Consider the following 18,225-nt stretch of genomic DNA (forward strand, 5'->3'; position numbering starts at 1 on the left):
CATACTCATAAATGTAAAGGTTCTAATCTATAGTCGTATCCTCTCACAATACTGTCAACCAGATCTCGCACTCGCGTAACTTTAAAAATAATAATACTAATAACATACAGATACAGTGTCACAAAACTTCAGACAAAGACAATTGCTGTATAATTCTCCGCATGCGCAGTATCAACACCATGCTGCCGTTTTTCGCACATGCGCTCCATAGCACCAGGTGTGGAAGCCATGCTGACTTTAACCCGAACTAAAGCCTAAGGGGAGCATTGCATTTAAAACGACGGGAACAAAACAGTATTGTAGCAATGGATCAATACACGGAAATCGACTTTGAGGGTTTTACTTGACACTGTCTTACAAAACGAAGGGAGTAATTTTAACTGTTTAATATGGAAAAATCGATTTTTATTCCAGGTGGCGTCACGTGACCGACCACCACCCAATCCTGAAACTGCTGACGTACCTTTTGTACGGCCTTTGTTCTCTTTTTGTTAAATGCTACATTTTTATGGAATATAATTTGGAATTTTACAACAAATTTTGAAGCATACAGCGGAAATGTATTTGGATACTTACGAATTACGCCAGGGGTAAGCCTGATTATTATATATTTTCACAGTCTGTTCAGGGCTGAGATTATGTCACGTGATTGTATGCGACCAACCGACATAGCCAGTTCCACTGCTGTACTAATCATTTAAAAGTTGAATAAATTAGTTTTTGCCTAAATGTCAGAGATACCAGATGTACAGTTAATAATCTATTGGGGGTCATGTTTACCTTGTCTTATGCTGTAAACATTCAATTGCGTACTTGTTAGCTTTAAGTTTGGAAGAAGTGAAAAAAGTGTACCACAATGTGTGTGTGTATTTTGTGTATACATGTTTGTGTATGTATAAATATGCGTATTTATAATTGGTGTGTTCGTGCATAACACAGTTCTACGTGTTTACAGTATTAAATCAGTTTTACTTTAAACTGAGAAATTCATCCTATACGATGTAAACATGCTGAATAATTGGGGGTTGTGTGGTTAGTAAAAACTGTAGTTAGAATTTAATTTTTTAAGCCGCAGAGGGATTAGTCTCGTTTTTTTTTTTTACGGATCGATTTACACTACACGGATTTTGTAATTATTTACTTGTTGGCATTGTGCACACTTCTATGTAGAACGCTTTTTTGGATGTAGGTTGTTATATGTTGTCGAATTAAAGATTTTTTAGTTTAGAATATGAACAACTTGTGTGCAGTCTCTTGAATAGTCTTATTTTTTCTGTTCTGGATGGAGATGTGCATTTTGCTGTGTCACTGAAGAATATGGTCGCCATCTTCGAAAATGGGGTCGCGTCTAATTACGCGCAGAGTGAATTTTTACTGATCAACCCAGTACGAAGGCTAAGTCTTGGGCATGGTTTACGTTTGTTTTAGGGGGTTGGCTAGTCGATCAAAATAACTTAGTTTGGTCCAGATTGAACGGAGATTTCATTACTGTTTTCGTTTTACGGGAACTACAGGGTGGTCTTTTTAATATAGTCTACTCTTTTTTTGGCGATTTTTTTTATCAGAACAATTTAGAGTTAAATTCACTGATTTTTTTTTGTGTTAGACTACGTGGTTGCACACTGTCTACATCAGTTACCGCAGTGGAGAATTTAGCAGCGGACAAAATGGCGGCCATAATTTGTACTGCCCGGAGAAATGCGGAGAAGCGTGATTTCAGAGACACGCACATCAAAACCATTGCGCGGGCCCCATGGTAGATGGAAGAAAACATCGCAATAGATTGCACAATATTATTTAAATGTCATACGTAATGTTCTAGTAGGCCAACTGTAGGAAGGTTTTAAGATGGATTACGAGGCAGAGCATGTTTGTCCGTAGGTGTGGCTGGATCTTTATTTGCGGCTGCCTTTTCTACCGTTTAGCGTGGGAACAGGAGATATGCTTGGACATCGACTTTTGTCTAAGGACTTTTCGGTTGATTACTGTACTCTTACTTTTCAGAAATCACTTGCGTGTCTGAGGTGGGATTACAGATTGCCCTACGTTAGTCGTGATGGATGGGAGGTGTAACCACTACCACTGATCATGTTATATGAGTGACGCAAGTGTGTTGTGGCCAATGGAATGCTACTGTGTGGAAGTGGTATACTTATTACACTGGGTGGGGGCGGTGTCGCGCCATTTCGTTAAGACTGGCAGCCGGACGGGTGCGACACTACTGGCTAGTCGTCTGGATACAGTACGGGTTTGAACGGCTGTGTAATCTCAGTTCATCTGAATGGAAACAACCATTAACACACCTATGGAAAGGAGGCTAATGGAAACAGGAAGCGCCATAGTATTGAAAACAACAGATATTGTTAAGAAAACAAATAGTTGTATTATGTATTTTAAGCTTAGTGCCGTCCCTTTCCATAACACAGTAGTAACCGGCATTCAGTAACTTATAGCTGTACTTCTGTACTCCCAGGAGCCACTCAAAAGATTTTTGTTTACAGCCGAAGGCAAACGTAGTTCTGTAAATTCCTCGTTATGTCTTTTATTTCTGTACTGTCAAGACTTTACATTCAAGTTGAGCATTACAGTTGGTGTTTTGCTCTGCAGCGCCGCCATTTTCTTCAGGCAGTGATAAAGCTTGCTGCGGGTCTTGGCTATTAACTGGGTGCTAGTTTGGGAGCTTGGACTTGAATTTTACTGGTGCTTGTTCATATGACCTCGGGAGTGGTAATCTCTTTCTACGTGGAGCCCTGCGGAACTACTTTTGCTATTAAAACTGGGTGCCATTGGTACTTTTCATTGTAGGGGAGGGGATAAGCTAAGCAGTGGCCAATTTTTATTCTCCGTGCATTTGTGAGGAATGTGGATAAACATGGATTTTGACAGTACATCAGATACGTTTTTTATTGCACCCTTTTCTGGTACACATGTCCATGGAGCTGGATAGTTTAAATCTAGCTTTTAATGCAAAGCTGGAGTTTTGTCGGTCACGGGGTGCATGAGGGAGACAGTGTTCCACAAAGTTTGTGGTCACATGTTAAACCTTTACTTTCTCTCTCTTACTGTTGTGTGGGATTTATCCTGGAGCTAACATAGTTTCCACATTGTGGTTGCTGGGAATGTATTTGTGTGAGCACTTTAGGTGGTGGTATTTGGTAGTTTGTCAACTTTGAGAGTGGTAGCTTGGCAGTATTTTTCCGACTACTTTTTTGTTTATGTATGTAGAAGTAGTGTGTGTGTGTGTGTGTGTTGCTGTCCATTCTGATTTTTTTAAGTAAAGCCGCGGTGTCGTTTCCGGAACAGTTGAGTATTTGTCCCTCGGATGTGGGTGTTGCATTTTCTTGTCTTTAACCTATTGGAGCTCAGTAGCCGTGTGGATTAGCGCAGTTTTTCTACGTATTGGAAGTCCCATTTTAAAGCAGTCTATTTGATCTCTTAGATGAGTTGGTGTTACTGCTGTTCAAGTTTAGTACATTATTCCAGTATAATCGCAATGCAGTGACGGTTCAAAACAAAATTCTAGGTTATTCTCTGGCACGGTTATTGCATCTTGTGCCACTTGTGCTGTTTTGTGTACTTTTGTTTTCTGGTTAGGAGTTGCAGTAAAAGTTTCACCATTTATGTGGGCGTGTGCGGCTCTCTTTTCTTTTCCTATTCTGACAAACCATCTGGGAAGGTGTTTGGCGCTTTGCTGTTTAAGTGAGTGTTTTTCACGGGCGGTGCTATTGCCGCACAGTAGCAGGGAATAAAGTTTGTGTTTACAAAACCACGGTCAGTTTTTTATTTGCATCTTCGAGACGGTAGAAACATTGAATCTGGGAGGATGCGAAGCCTGATCTTTTCTAAGTAGCATGATTTAATTTGTTGTGTTTGGGAAAATTCTTCAGATGGGCTCTAGCATAGTTGAATTCACACAAACACGAATATTTCGGTTCTGTATTTTAAAAATGTTGACTTGTAAGCGTGTATGTCCCATATTTACTTTCTAGTTACTAGTGGTATTAATTTGTCGCATTTAGAGCAAGGGCATTTGAAAGTTTATTTACAACCAAACAGGGATGTCAAACAAAAGGTCCTGTAAACAGTATGCAGCTGCCAGTTTAACTGTAATCCTTATGAAGGTACAGACTGAAATAAATGTTGATGGTTGAAATGAGTAATGGGATGCTTTGTCTATTTTATTCTGCATCAAACTGTGCTTACATTGGATGTGCCATTTTAATAAGAAATGGTGAGCTGGTCCAAGTGGTGCAACACTTAATCTTTCGCGGTGCTTCCCAGGTGTCTTGCTTGTTTTGTCAATTTTTATTTGATTTATCTAAAAGTTTTTTTTTTTTTTTTTTGCAGAGTTTGATGCTGACTTGCATAAGGAAAATTTGTAGGTGGCAGTTGGCTCTGGGACAAACATCTGTTCTATTTATGTGCCTTGTGAATGCAGTTTGTGTCTGAAGTGTTCCTCGTGCTTTCCCTCTGTTTCAGGTCATTTTTTGGTTCTTTAAAAAATCCCCAAAACTTACATCCTGCATTCCCTACATTTAAGTTCCTCACACCAATGTAATTGTCGAATAACTATGAACACACACTTTGGTGTGCAGTTAAGTTGTTTCTCAAGGTCTTGTCGCTGGGCTGATTTACTTACAGGTATGCTGTGCTGCACAAAACTATAATAACTCGTTTGCTGCTTTCACTGGCCCAGTTAAGTAATCACCTTTCGATTTGCTAAATTGGTTATACAAATACTGTCTGTAGTAAATAGTCTATACTACTTGCTGGAATGAAATGAAGCAGAGTCAAGCAATCTGACTAATTCCAAGAATGTTGCAAGGTTTTCAACAGGAGGCCAAAGTATAACTGTGGATTTGTAGCAGCTATCCAAGACTTTGCCTAGGAGCAGTAGGGGTCAACTGTTCTTTCATTTCTCTCAGCATGGGCAGCAATTAAGGATGAGTAGGAGTGAAGAATATTATCCAGGGGGTATAATGTTTTCTTTTATATCTACTCTTTGGTAGATGTCACACTGTCAGCCCTACATAAAGGGAAGGGAGGTTGTAAATTTGCTCCAAATAAGTTGTCTAATAGATGCCGCTCGTTGAGGAGATGTGTAGGACTGATTAACTGTAGTACCAAGATAGTTTTAATTTTCACTTTTTAATGGTCGTTTAGGATCTGGAAAACTGTGGTGGTGGTGCTGCAGTAGCGTTGTCGCCTTACAGTAAGACGTTGCTCTGTTCGATTCTCAGCTAGACCGTTTTCTGTGTGGAGACATGCATGAATGGGCATACCTTTGTTGAAGGTTGTGCGTCAGGGCTGGCAACTCAGCACATAAAAATCTTCTGCCAGTCATTAGCAGACTGGAGTTCCGCTGTGTCGACCCCTAACCGGGAAAAGCCGGAAGACACAACAACAGCAATGGTCGTTTAGGATCTGAGCTTTGTGTTCTTGTCTACCACCATAATCAACATTTACAGAGCTTGCAAGTCTTAGTGGTGGCTGCTGTGAAACCTTTTCCAACTATATATGTTCCTGTGGTGTCTGTGTCTGACGAGGGTTGGTGGGGCAGTGTAAGGAGTGTAACTCTTCAGGGTGTACACATAATTGGAATAATGCCATATTGCTACACTAGAGATGCAAATTATCCTGCTGCTCACAGACATTCAGGAAAATGCCGTGATGAGAGAGATGAACCTAAACATAAATTGAGATACTGTGGCAGTGATATGGTGCTTAATCTTTCTTGGTTATATTGAGGGATTGTGAGTCTTGCAGTCGCCTGTACAGTCTGCATTCTAGGAGAGGCCATCCCCAGAGTAGACCCTTTAGCATTGTATTTTCTATTGGGCAAATCCCTGTGTGTGTATTTTCATAGCAAGTACTTTTCCATGTTTTTTCTGGTTAACTTCATGTAGATATGGGTCTTTCCAGTTAAGTGTATGGGGAGGGGGTCTGTTTTCCAGCAAAAAACTGTTCTGTCCTTTATTAAACACTCAACTTATTTGCTTTCCCTGGATAAAAGCCTGACTTCTGCGGTTCATCTAGTTGCCAGCAGCCATGCATTTACTTACAAGGTTATCTCCTCTTCCCCGGAATGTTTGAAAAAGTTGGCAGGCACCCTGGGAACCATTTGTTTGGAGGTTGACAGACGTGTGGATTTTTTTATTTATTTTATTTTGCCCATTTTACCTTGGGTCAAGGAGTCTTATCTGCTTTTTTCAATTCTTGCTTTTGTGCATTACCTTTTGGGGAGTTTTTGATTCTGGCTTTACTTTGGTAGTGAAATAAAGTATTTTAAGGCTTGCTCTGGGCCCAACTTTGTCCTTCAGGATTTTGACAGATATTCCTGTCAATGCTAGCAATCTAGTAAAACCAGCCTAGCCAGTTGTTGGCAACTAGTTGAACCAGCCTGACTCCATTGCTTGTCACTTAACCTCACAAGCAAGATGTCTTGCCTTCTTTATTTAATGCTTTCATGCCCCACATATTTTTTTCACTTGTTAGAAGGTGTGGAAGCTATTGAATCAGAGTGAGCTGACAGCTGTAAATGTTTGCAAAAGTTGAACTGGCTTATGGGCATATTTCCTGCTTTACATTTTTTCCCCCCAGATTTAAAACTTTGCTCATTCGGTCGAGTGAAATTAAAATTTTGCAGACTGTTCACTTTCTATCATGGCCAGCTGTCTAAAAATGCCCAGCTAATTCTGGTGATCAAGCTTCACTTCTTTTCTGGTAGAGCTGTTAATGCCAACAGAAATTCACCGCATTACTATTTTCTGTCAAGTGTTTAGTTAAAACAGCTTCAGGGTGCAGTCTTGTACACGAGTGGCAGGGTTGTGGTTAAAAGGGTCTGTGAACCAGAGCACCTACCCAGTTAACAGACTTAACGGAAGTACTCTTCCTTTTGTGATTTTCATGTTGAATGGGCCTTCGTTACATTTAGGTTTAGGAGATCCAAGGGTTGAACTTAATAAAGTTAATTAACATGGCAACCAGTGTGTGTAGTGAGAACATCATTCTCTGTAACCTACTCTCCTTTCACTCCTTTTATGTACCTAGTTTTGTTTTTCCCCCTCATTATTTCCTTCTATGTACTGCTCAACTGTTCTCCACAAGTTATTGAGTGACAAGTGCATGAGGTTTATAAATGGAGGATGAAAAGTTCAAGTTCTGGCAGATGGGGCCTTGGCTTAATGTCTTCTCCTGTGGATAACATAGAGTCCACCCCCCACCCCCGCTCCATTCCTGGTGTGGGAACAGAAGCAGCAGCAGCTTTTAGCACCAGATGAGTGCTTGCTTGTTATGCCACTGACACTGCTTTCCCTATCAGTCAGCCTCTGGTTACGTACCCAAGCATAATTTCTCAACTCTACTTACTGATCAGTCATGTTCTGTAGACTGGTTCCTCAACTGAGGTAATCACCCAGGATATCTTAAACTTTGCTGACCAGCAACTTTCTGTTACAAGAAAAGATGCACAACGTAGAATAAAAAAGAACCAGAACAGATTCATGTTATGCCCCACATCTTCAAAGTTGTTACCATGGAGGCAATCTCTCATTTTTGCTCTCTAGGTGTGCATTTTAAAACCACAGTTTCTCCCATAGTTAATACAGCACGATTAAGATCCAAGTTGGAGGTTTTGACAAAGTCGTGAAATAACACGTCCAGTGATTGTGGTCGTTCTCACTGTTGTATTTGTTCTCAAGCTAGATTCAGAAAAACATGGCGGTCTAGTTTGCTGAGTTCCTCATAGGGATTAGCCAGTCGGTGAAGCTTTTGTTTGAAAGATGCATTTCTCTCTAAAGTATTTTTTCTCAATATTGGACATGTGTTGGGGACTGCTAATTTTGACTTGAGAACTCAATGGTGTTTTGGGGCTAATTTTGTGACTGTGTGTGTGTGTGTGTACTTGTGTAATCTTTGAATTTTGTGTAGTTCAAGTTTATGGAGGAATGGGTGGGAAAGTATGTGGGAGAGCCAGCTTCTCTGTGGCTGGAGACACTGGGAGAGTTTATTTTCTTAGGTCATCTGAGACATTGGACTGGGAAGATTTCCCTCCTAGTCTGTCTTTTTTCTGCTGTAACTTTTGGTGAAACCTTGTTTTTATTGAACTTATTTTCTATTTACTAACCTTGGCTAGACAGTTGTTATAGGCAATAAATGTGGAATGTAGAAGCCTTTACAGATGTGTGTTGCCCGTCAAATAGTTCCTGAGGGAACGGGGTATGATGATTCTAATTTTGACAAGGGGCAGGGCTCTTGCAGAGTCACAAGCCTGAATCTCTGTGCATTATCCTGTGGAAGAATTTTCATTTAATCCTATCATATATATTGCCAGAATGGATGTGGTATCTTTATGGGTACAAATTGGTTTATAGGTTCATACTAGGCTATCTGCCCTTGGGTATTTATAAGCCTAGCCAGAGTGTTTGGCTTTCACCACCCATTTTAAATTAATTTTGCTATGCCCTTTTTTGAGGTTATTATACTGTGCTTTTGTCTAACAGTGACACAGAAGTGATACCTGGGGTAAACCTACAATCTCCCATCCACTCATCAAGATTCCTCTTGAAGAGAGTCAATGAGGGACTCTGCCTAACATGGATTGGGGTTCTGTTCCAGAGTGTAGGGAGCCTCTGGGTTATGAATCTGTCCCACCAACATGTCCTTTTTATTTCAGTGCTGAGGTTCAAGTCCGTAGCTCGATGGGATTTGGATTTTCTGAAGTGCAGCAAGTCCATTAATTCCGGGTTGGACATGGCTTCATACGTCCGGCACAGATTGCCTCTGAGCAGGCGGTATGCCACTAGTAGAGTTGGAGTTTCTTTTAACTGGGCAGCATATGGCATCTGTTTGAGACCTTTGATCCTCTTGTTGAGGTACTTTTGGGGTCTTTCCAGTGGCCTCAGGTGTCTGGTAAGGTACATCCCAATAGGGGCATTGTACTCAATTATGGACCTGATGAGGGATGAGTAAAGAGGCACGATGACCTCCCCTGATCTAGATGTGAATCCCTTCATGATTAGGTGGGCTATATAAAATGTTTTTCTAACCACTTTGGCCACGTGGTTGTCAAATGAGAGATTGCTATCAACTTGGGTCACCAGGTCCCTAATTACTATTTCCGTACTTAATGGATTACCACCTATGTGGTAATTTGTGGGCATTTTGTTTTTGCCAAAGGGGATGACTATACACTTTTTGGCGTTTAGCTTGAGGCCATGCCTCTGGCACAAGTTGTCTGTTTCTATGAAGCCCTTTTGTGGGGATGCTTGCCGGCTGGAAAGTCTATTATGGCGCCCAGTTTGCAGTCCTCTGCGAACTTGGTCAGCCACAGTCCTTCCATGTTGGCCTGTACTTCTGAGAAATATATACCAAACAAGAGAGGTCCCAGGACTGAGCCTTGTGGGACGCCACTTGTAACTGGTTTGGATCATGGCTCCAGCAATTCTAATCATGTGGGTTCTGTCCTTGAGCCAGTTTGCAACCCATCTAGTGACATAGGGGTTTATATTTAAGCTGGTGAGCTTATCTATAATGCCCGAGTGGGGTATTGTATCGAAGGCTTTTGCGAGGTCCAGGTAGGCTGTGTGGACCACCTTCCCCTCGTCAATGGACTTTGTGACTGTTTCATTGAAATCGACCAGGTTTAAGAGGCAGGATCTGCTCTTAAAGCCGAACTGGGTAGGATCCCAGTGTCTGTAGGTCCCCAATATCTTTGAGGTCCATGATGATCCTTTCCATAGATTTGCAGGCCAAGCTAGTCGGGCTTATGGGGCGATAGTTTCCAGGATCCGTTGAGGCACCACCTCTGTGGAGACAGAGGGACCACTGTTGCTCTATGCCACTCTTTGGGTACATATCCTGTAGTAAGGCTGAGATTGAACAGTTGTTTTATGTTTGGGTTTAGCTCTTGGAGTTCACGTAGGATGCAGCCCGGGACACCGTCTGCTCCCATTGATGCTGTGTTTTTTGCTTTGGAGAGGACGGCTGTTACCTGAGCATCTGAGATGTCAGGGGGGCAGCACTCTGCTGGGATAGATATTTGCCCTTTTGGTGGGGGGGGGGGTTGCGCTGAACCTGTCGGCTAGGATGTTGGCAATGTCTGTGGGTTTGTTGTATTTTTTGTCATTTTGGACAAATTCTGAGCATATCTGGGAATTCCCACCCAGGTTCCTAACATAACTAAAGAAAGCCTTGTGATTATCCTTAGTGTCCTGTGCAGTTTTTCTCTCTAAGCTGGCCTTAGACGATTTTGAGTGCCCATAGTGTTTCTCTGATACTGATAGAGATTCCTTCCGTTTTTGGGATTTTGCTCTATCATGTAGTAGCTTCCTACTTCTGTTGTATAGTTTGTTTATGGCTGGGGTCCACCAGACAGGACGTCTGCCTTTGGAGGATTGGGTCTTGGTTTTATTTGGGATTGCATGATCCATGCATTCCTGAAGGTATTCATAGAATATCTTTATAAAGGATTCTGCGGTCTGGGTCGTATTTTCCAGAGGCCCGGGGGCTTTGAAGGATTCCACCTCAGTTTTGAGGAGTATGAAATTTGCTTTAGAGAAGTTTTTCACTGTGGTTTTCTGGACAGGGGGTGGGGTCAGGATGTGAATATCCGGTGAGATTAGTTTATGGTCTGATCTTACCAGTGAGGGATACACTTCTGGTCTGGATCATAGAGTCCCCATGTTGGTGATGATCAGGTCCAGTATGTTTTCCCCTCTTGTGGGAGTGGTAACAAGTTCCATAGCATTTGAGTTTATAAATTCTAGGAACCTTTGGGCTAGGGTGTTGGAGCTAGAGTAATGCTCCCAGTATGTTTTGGTAGTTGAAGTCGCCCAATAGAATGGTGTTTGGAGAGCCCCTTCATATTTTCCGGTGTTCTCAGGAAGGCCGAGTGGGGTTCTCCAGGCTAAGGAGAGTTTTGAGTGCGTGCATCTTGAGGTTTAGACTTCTGGCGTTGAGTAGCATTACTCTTAGTTTTTTATCCCTTGTGATACATATGGAGGTGGGTTTGTCTTTTGAGCCTTGCCTAAAAAAGGCACTATGGGGGTAGCAAGAGCCTTTGCCAATATCCGAAAGCCCAGGGGGTGACAGGTGCAAGCTGTCCCTAGCGAAGCTTTGTGGCTTGTCGAGCATGTCATCCCAGCCTGACAGGCATTGGGTCCCCTTTGAATGACACCAATACTTAAACCAGTTGTTGAAATTGATCATCTTGTCTTCATATTGTGGCATCATTCTTGGTGAGGGTAAGATGCTACAGAAGGTCAGGGTCATACCGGCCTGGGCTACATGCTCAGAGCTCCTCTGTCTCTTTTCATGTAGTCTGGGGAGGTACGTCTCGGGTCATTCACACCAGTGTGAACAATGACCGAGTCATATTTGTACTTGCCTTGGAGTGACCCGAGTGCTTGTGTTATGTGGCGGATCCTAGCACCCGACAGGCAGCTCACAGTGACCTTCTCCTTGTTCAGCCTGGTGAGCGGGACGTCAGTGTGCCTGACAATAGTCACCTATTACAAGTGTATCAGGTGTGCTTAGCCTCGAGGGCTGTGACTGTTAAGCACACTGGCTTTGTGAGCTATGTGTTGCACGTGTTTTGTTTTGGGGTAGTGGTTGCTTGGGTGTCTGCTTTGGAGGTCTCTGCTGCTTAGGCAGATTTTTATTTAGAGCCTCCGAGTATGTTTATGTTTGGTTTGCTGTTGTGGTAGGTCTATGTGAGACTGGAATTGTAGTGCGTGTGGTTTCCTTCTCCACCTGACTGGTTACGCCAGTACTGAGTTGAGAGAGCTTAGCCTCCATTTTGGCTATATGGTTGCATCTCTCACATGTGTTGGAATTTGTTGGAAGGAGGATAGGGTTGTCTATGTACATGAGGCAGTTGTAACATTGCCTCAAGATTCCCAGATTCACCAGCTGGACCAGAGAAGAGATTGACAACTGACCTTTGGTCATGCTAGAATAGTATTGGGAATTCCTTTATAATTGAAACAAAGGGCCAATGGGGAACAAGGTACTCCAGGGGAGTTTGTGAGGGTGTAGTGCTTTTTAGTGCTGACTTATATAATTGCTTTAGTGAGCAAGTGCCAGGTAACTTAAATGCAATGTGTTACAGGTAACTTAAATGCAAAAACGACAAACAGTAACTTTCTTTCAAGTGAAACAAGGAAATAAGTACAGTAAGCAATGCAGATATCACTAGGGATCCACAGAAGTGCTGAAAAGCCGTGTTTTGGGTGGAATTGGCATTTCAGGGAAATAAGCATGCAAACAAAGCTAGATTCAGCAGGCATGGATCTAGTCTATGCTACAGCAAACAAGGTGTGCCAATTTCAGTAAGAAACAGTTCAAATATGCAGGCACTATAAGCCTTTAACCAGAAATTCCCAGCTCAGAAGGGCAGAGTCCAGCCTCCCCTCCCACAAGAGTGCAGACCACGAGCCATCTTAATGTAAAATAACTGGCCTGAAGCCCAAGTGCTTAAACCAGAACTAATACACTTTTAGAATAACAGAAACTTAACCTCACAAGCAGTTCCCAACTTAGGATGTAAGCTACCTGTCCTGCCACCACAGTGCAGGCCACAAACCTTCCTAATGTAAAACTGGATGTCCCCCCTGAATTGAGAAGGAATTGTATCATCCCTCCTATGTTGCCACTGGATGTGTTTGGATGTGTTGAATGCTGCCTGCAGTAATATTGATACTCGGCCACCACTCCATAGTAGGTAAATTCTGTAAGGTACCTATAGCTAATATATTTCTCATCTTGGGCCAGATCTTGCTGCAGTTTCACTGTGTTTTATACTGGCAAAGTACTGTTTTTATCAGTGCCAACCTTTTTCCTGGTGGTGGAGAATAAACCGTTAACCTATACATCTTTTCTTACCCAAACTGTTTCTAACCCTTTCTCTGGTGTTTAGGTTCTCTTTGTAAAGCGTCTATTTTTATGCAGTTACTGTGTTTTAGGCCCACTGCTACAGTGTTGAGAAGATATGCTTGTATGTAAAATGAACATTTCCAGGTGAAGTCTGAAAACTTGGACTTAGCTTTAGGTAACTGTAGACCTACAAGATGCTGACTAACATTCCCTTAGCCAGAGTCTTCTTCTAAAGTTCTTTATTTCTAGTTACCATACAAGTGTTTGTGCGTGGGTTTTTTTTTTTTCTTCCCTTGTTTCAGATGCCTAGCCTTTTGTAAAAGTCAGTCTGGAATTTGTTGTGCATTTGCAGAAAGTAGGTGCCTACAAAGGTATTAAGATTCTGTCGTCCAGATATCTAGTTGCAAAAGTTGGTATCCAATGCCTCTTGTCTTGTGTGAGTCTACAGTTTGTAGAGAAAGCTTGTGGCAATTGCCTCTGAAGGTAGTGTGGTCTTGCATATAGTCTACAATTAATGCCAGAGAATGGTGACATCCTTTCCTGGTTGGGATTTGGCCTTCCTGGAGGTCTGCAAATGTGCAGAAGCTTAGTGATTCAGTGGTATTTTACTTTTTGCTTGCAAAACTTACTCTTTCAGAATTGTCAGCAACCTTGAGTTATCTGAAAATCTTGTGGTGGAGGTTTCTGCTAGTTTTGAGATTATTTGTATCTCTAGTTTTGTAAAGTGAAAACGTGGTGCACAATGCAATCTGTTTATGCCTACAGTTGCAGAATTTAACGTAAATATTTCAGCTAGTTTCTTTTGACTTGAGTATAGTATGTTTTCTCCATTGTGTGAATGTCCACAGACTTGGGTTTTTTGTGGCGGTAACCAGTGTAGTTTGAAAAGCTATTTCATGTCCTTTCCTGATAACCTAGGCCCTGGCAAAGTAACAGGTTCACCCATTTTGGAAGGCATGACAGCTGTGTGCATTTTGCTTTTAGAAGCATAAGACAGCTCTTGCCTGTCATTCCTTAAAGCTCTTCTGTGTTTGTAGTAGCTGTTCTGTAATCTTTCTCTAATGGCACATTAATATTTGCATACTTGTAGCATAATCTTGCAAGAAATCCCCACAACAGGACTGATATTGATGGCTCCTCTGCCTACACCCACAGTACTGAGGTCTTGGGGCCCATTCATTCCTGCTTGGGGAATCCAGGTAATCTTATCTGCTCCACATAGTTCTGATTGTGGAGAGCAGCAATCTTGCTGGTCTTCCCTGTCTGGGCACACCCTGCGCCAGCTTTCTTGGCTCTGTGCTGCTTCTGAGTAGTAGTGTGCTTGTTCGTGTTGTGTTTCTTCACTGTCCACTTCGTGACTTGTACATGACAACACAGGCTTGATGAGCTATCACTCCTAAGTGCTACCAGTGTGGTAAGCCAGACTAACCTGTCTCTCCACCTGATGTTTGAAGTACCAACAGCTATTTGCTCCCATCCTTGCTTTTGGAAATCTGCCCCTTTTTTTTGCTATGGTCAAAGTTTTGTTCTTGTATATTCTGCTCTGTTTGTCCCCCAACAGAAGGTCTTTGTGAACTGATCCTCTGTCCCATAGGGACAGCTGGTTCCCTTGCATATCAATTGTCCACTTTCAGCATCCCTCAGTCTTGGGAGTCCCATCAGGAATATCCCACTGTGGAAGCCTCTCTGAGGCATGCTTGCAAGAGGTGGTGTTTACCCCCCTGAATCTCACTGAAGTCACAGATTTTGATGGCAGAGAAGGGTCCCCAGATCACCTCTTAGGTATTTGATATTCTAGAAAATCTTTTAACATTTGTGACAGGTAGTTGGTCCTACAAAGTGTTTCTTGGGTTCTTATGAATCCTGCATAACTGTTTCTTGGGTTGTCATACCCCCCCCCCCCCCAGCCAGTGAAATGGTGGATTTAATATCTCCAACCACATTGGACCTTTCCACGCCAGAACCATTCCTCCTGAAATCTGATAAATTTCTTGTGGTGCCGAAAGCTCGCCAGCATTGGAGAAAGGGCCCATCTGCTGCTTTTGTAGCGACAGCAACCAAGAAAGATTTGCTGAAGACTAGTCTGTCCATCCCCTCTGAGTCTAGGGCATTTGAACAGGTTTGGTAAGAGTTTGTGCTTCAGTTAGATTCTCTTCAGGATGCTGAAGAGATTTGCCTAACTCTTGATCTCTCTCCGGGTCCATGTTTGAAGAGGACAAGAAAACTGTGGACTCATTATCAACTGCCTCCATGCGCCTGATATCTAACATGACTGGCATTTTTGAGAACCTCTGGCTTAGGCCTTACTTTGATATCTTGTCATTGCTTGTTTTGATGGTTCTGACACCTTCAGACAAAGTCAAGCACATGCTGTGACCTGTAATCAAAATGGGGGAAATCTTTCTGCTGTAGGCACACTGTTCTCAACCCTTGCCCTCATTTTCTGGAACCCAGAAGAGGGGTAAGAAACTGTTTATGGAAGTTCAAAGGGTGGCTCCCGGACACTCCTGAAGGTGGACTAACAGCAGATGTCGCCTGCAAGGCAGGGGAGGCTTGCAAACCCAAGGCTTGCAGGTCCTTTCTCAGATGGGCCTTTCAGTGCTACTGAGTGTGAATGGTTGACCATCTGCCACTGTCTGGAGGCAGCCTGGAGAGAGGGACCTTGTCTCTGTTCCCTGGACATAATTTGAGGAAATTCCTTTTTTTCCCTGTAGCAAATAACTTCTTACCCAAATGTCCCACCCTCTCATCAGAAGCAGCAACTGTAGAAATTTAAAGTTGCTAGATAACCAAGTCATCCAAGAGGTCTCAACAGAACAGTAATGATCAAAATTTATTTAAGGTTTCTTTTTGATGCCAAAGAAAAACTGGGGACCTTGGGGCAATTTTGGGCCTTTAGTCACGTGAACTAGTACATCAAATGCATGAAGTTCTGGATGGTCAAGGTTTCTGAGACAGGATGATTGGATTGCTCAGTAAACCTTCAGGATGTGTACTATAACATGTACAGGCAGGGCCTTCTGCCCGTGGAGCCTTTCCTTCTCTGTTCAAAGCTCTTCCTTTTGGTCTTGACACCCCGGTTTTCATAAAGTGTACAGTGGCGGTGGTGGCTATCCTCAGACTGTTAAGGGTTCTGAGTGTTGTATAGCAAGACTGGCTTACCATGTCTCTTGTTCAAGCCAGGCACTGTCTTTGCTTCCAGTTGATGGTCACTGGGATGAGCCCTCATTACCCCAGAGCAGTAACAAAGGAGTACCAGTCCTCACTGCTGTTTCTAAGGAAGTGCTTCTAAAAGTAGGGATATAAATACACAAATGTGAAGTTGTTAAATCTCGCCGTTTATTCTCACTGATGGGTTTGGAGCTGATCCCTTGCTCCGCCATGGCCGATGGCAAGCTCAATGTCTGCCAGTAGCATGAGATCAAGCCCCTTATTCCACAGTGCACTGCTGGATTTACCTCCGATTTAGTTTGCAGTGGCAAGAGAGATCTGTGTTCCAGTTAGCTCGGACCAATTTAGAAACAAATTAACAGCAAGTCTATAAAGTTTTACTTTTTTGTCTAATATATAGTGTGTGTTATAGTTACTCTATAGCTTGTAGAAATAGTTTAAGAAGGCCAACAAGGCCCTAACTTTTAGTTTGTGTGGGCCTTAAGCCCCTTTTCTCTACTATTGATCCTTATTATAGTCAGTTTTTTCTGGGGGGCCTCTTAGCCCTATATTTGTGTGTGTATATATATATATATATATATATATATATATATGTGTGTGTGTGTGTGTGTGTGTATGTATAAATCACACGCTGTTACAGGTAGTGCCCAGTTTGGGCTTAGTTGTTGTGGATCTAATTTGCTGGGTTTTTTTCACTTAAATATGTTGGATGATAGGAGAAATCCCATCCCAAATCAGGATTCAAAAAATGCCCAGATTGTGGGCAGAAAATGTCTGTTACTGATGGACACCTGTAGCATTTGCCACTCTTCTTCAAGAGTTCTCTTGGAGAGGAGGAGGAAACTTATAGACAGGGGATTGCTACAGCAATCGTTTTCGGAAGTCTTGAGTAGCCATGATGGTGCTTGTATATCATCCAAGTCTTCTGATAAGGTCTCAAAAAAGGCTAAGATTTTAGAAGGAGGGTCGTCTTTTCCACGGTCATCGGAACCAAGTGTACCTTTGATTCAGGGCCAGCTCTCAGTATTGGAGCCAGTTTCTGAAGTTCCTTCACCTCTGCTCCAGTCAGCACCTTTGGTGCGTTCAGCCAAGTCTTCGTCAGCCTTTCAGATTTGGACATGGATCAGCTAGTGCAGAAGCTTTTACAGGCACCAGGGCATGCCAAATTGCTGTCGGCCCCGACCAGCTCGTCAGTACCGAAGGCAATGGAACTGGACTTGTCTACTCCTTCTCCGAGCCGTATTGGACTCTCGGAGCAGAAGGAAATTATACCGATGCTGGTCAAACCCTTGGAGCCGATACCCGCACCGGTGTTAACGGCTCCATCTACTCAGATGTCTTCGGCACTGACTGGGGACTCTAGGAGTCGACGTCTCTACCGTCAGGTCTGGGGGGAGGATAGTTGCACCTATTTTTCCTCTCGGGGCTTTGGCTTGGCTCCTACCTCTGGCTCTGAGCCCAAGGTTTTGGTGCGGGAGGATCGGACGGTACTCTCGTGTCCGTCCACTCCTCCTCGTTGGAGCAGTGGTGCCATTTATGCTATGAGGAGAGTTTTGTCTCCAAAGACAACATTTGTGATTGCTCTTGAAGACAAGCCTGGCTGCGTCTCTGTTCTTCTGCTGAACCCTTCAAGTCTTCCTTTATTAATACCCCATTAAATGGCTCATCACTGATTGGGCCCAAAGTAAAAAAAAAAAAACTTTTACCAGGTGTGAGCAGGAAGGCAAGGCAAGACCTTATCTGCTGTTGGGGTCTGTTTTTCCACCCCCACTCTGCCCTACCCCATGGGCCCTGGGGGTGGGGGGGATGTGGTTCTGAAAAACTCGGGCAGCCTTTCAGGACACGTGGAGAAACCCCCTCTAGAGGCAGAGGGGGTTGTAGTGGAAGACGCCGCCACCATGGTAGAGGAGGTCTGCAACAACAGGGTGAAAAGGGGCCCGACTGTTGTGCTCTGGAGGCAGTTGGGGGTCGCTTGTCTTAGTACCCAGAAGCCTGGCTAAACATAACATCGGATACTGTGGTACAAAGCATCATTTCCAGAGGATATTTAATACCATTCTTCACTTCTCCCATTCCTATAAAGAAAATCCCAGATTTTCCACCCAATCTCAGGGAACACGCAATCATAGAGGTCTGCAGATTGCTAGAAAGAGTCATACAACCAGTCCCAGCAGACCAAGT

At 43.0% G+C, this 18,225-nt stretch overlaps 1 protein-coding gene across 4 annotated transcripts in view; it reads left to right on the plus strand.

The window, feature by feature from the left end:
* Nucleotides 1-201: 201 nt before the first annotated feature.
* The window catches only part of BRD2 (bromodomain containing 2), a 1,415,611-nt gene continuing 1,397,587 nt past the window's right edge, over nt 202-18,225 (plus strand). For 2 of the 4 annotated variants that reach the window (XM_044083332.1, XM_044083333.1), the window contains exon 1: nt 202-590. In XM_044083332.1, the coding sequence (XP_043939267.1) occupies nt 559-590 (32 nt within the window). In that variant the 5' untranslated portion in view covers nt 202-558. Of the gene's footprint in view, nt 591-1,446; nt 2,314-18,225 lie in introns of those variants that run through there. The other 2 variants (XM_044083331.1, XM_044083334.1) reach the window with 2 other exon arrangements.

The sequence above is a fragment of the Protopterus annectens genome, chromosome 9.part0 (genome assembly GCF_019279795.1).
Source record: "Protopterus annectens isolate FY-2018-M chromosome 9.part0, PAN1.0, whole genome shotgun sequence".
NCBI lineage: Eukaryota > Metazoa > Chordata > Ceratodontiformes > Protopteridae > Protopterus > Protopterus annectens.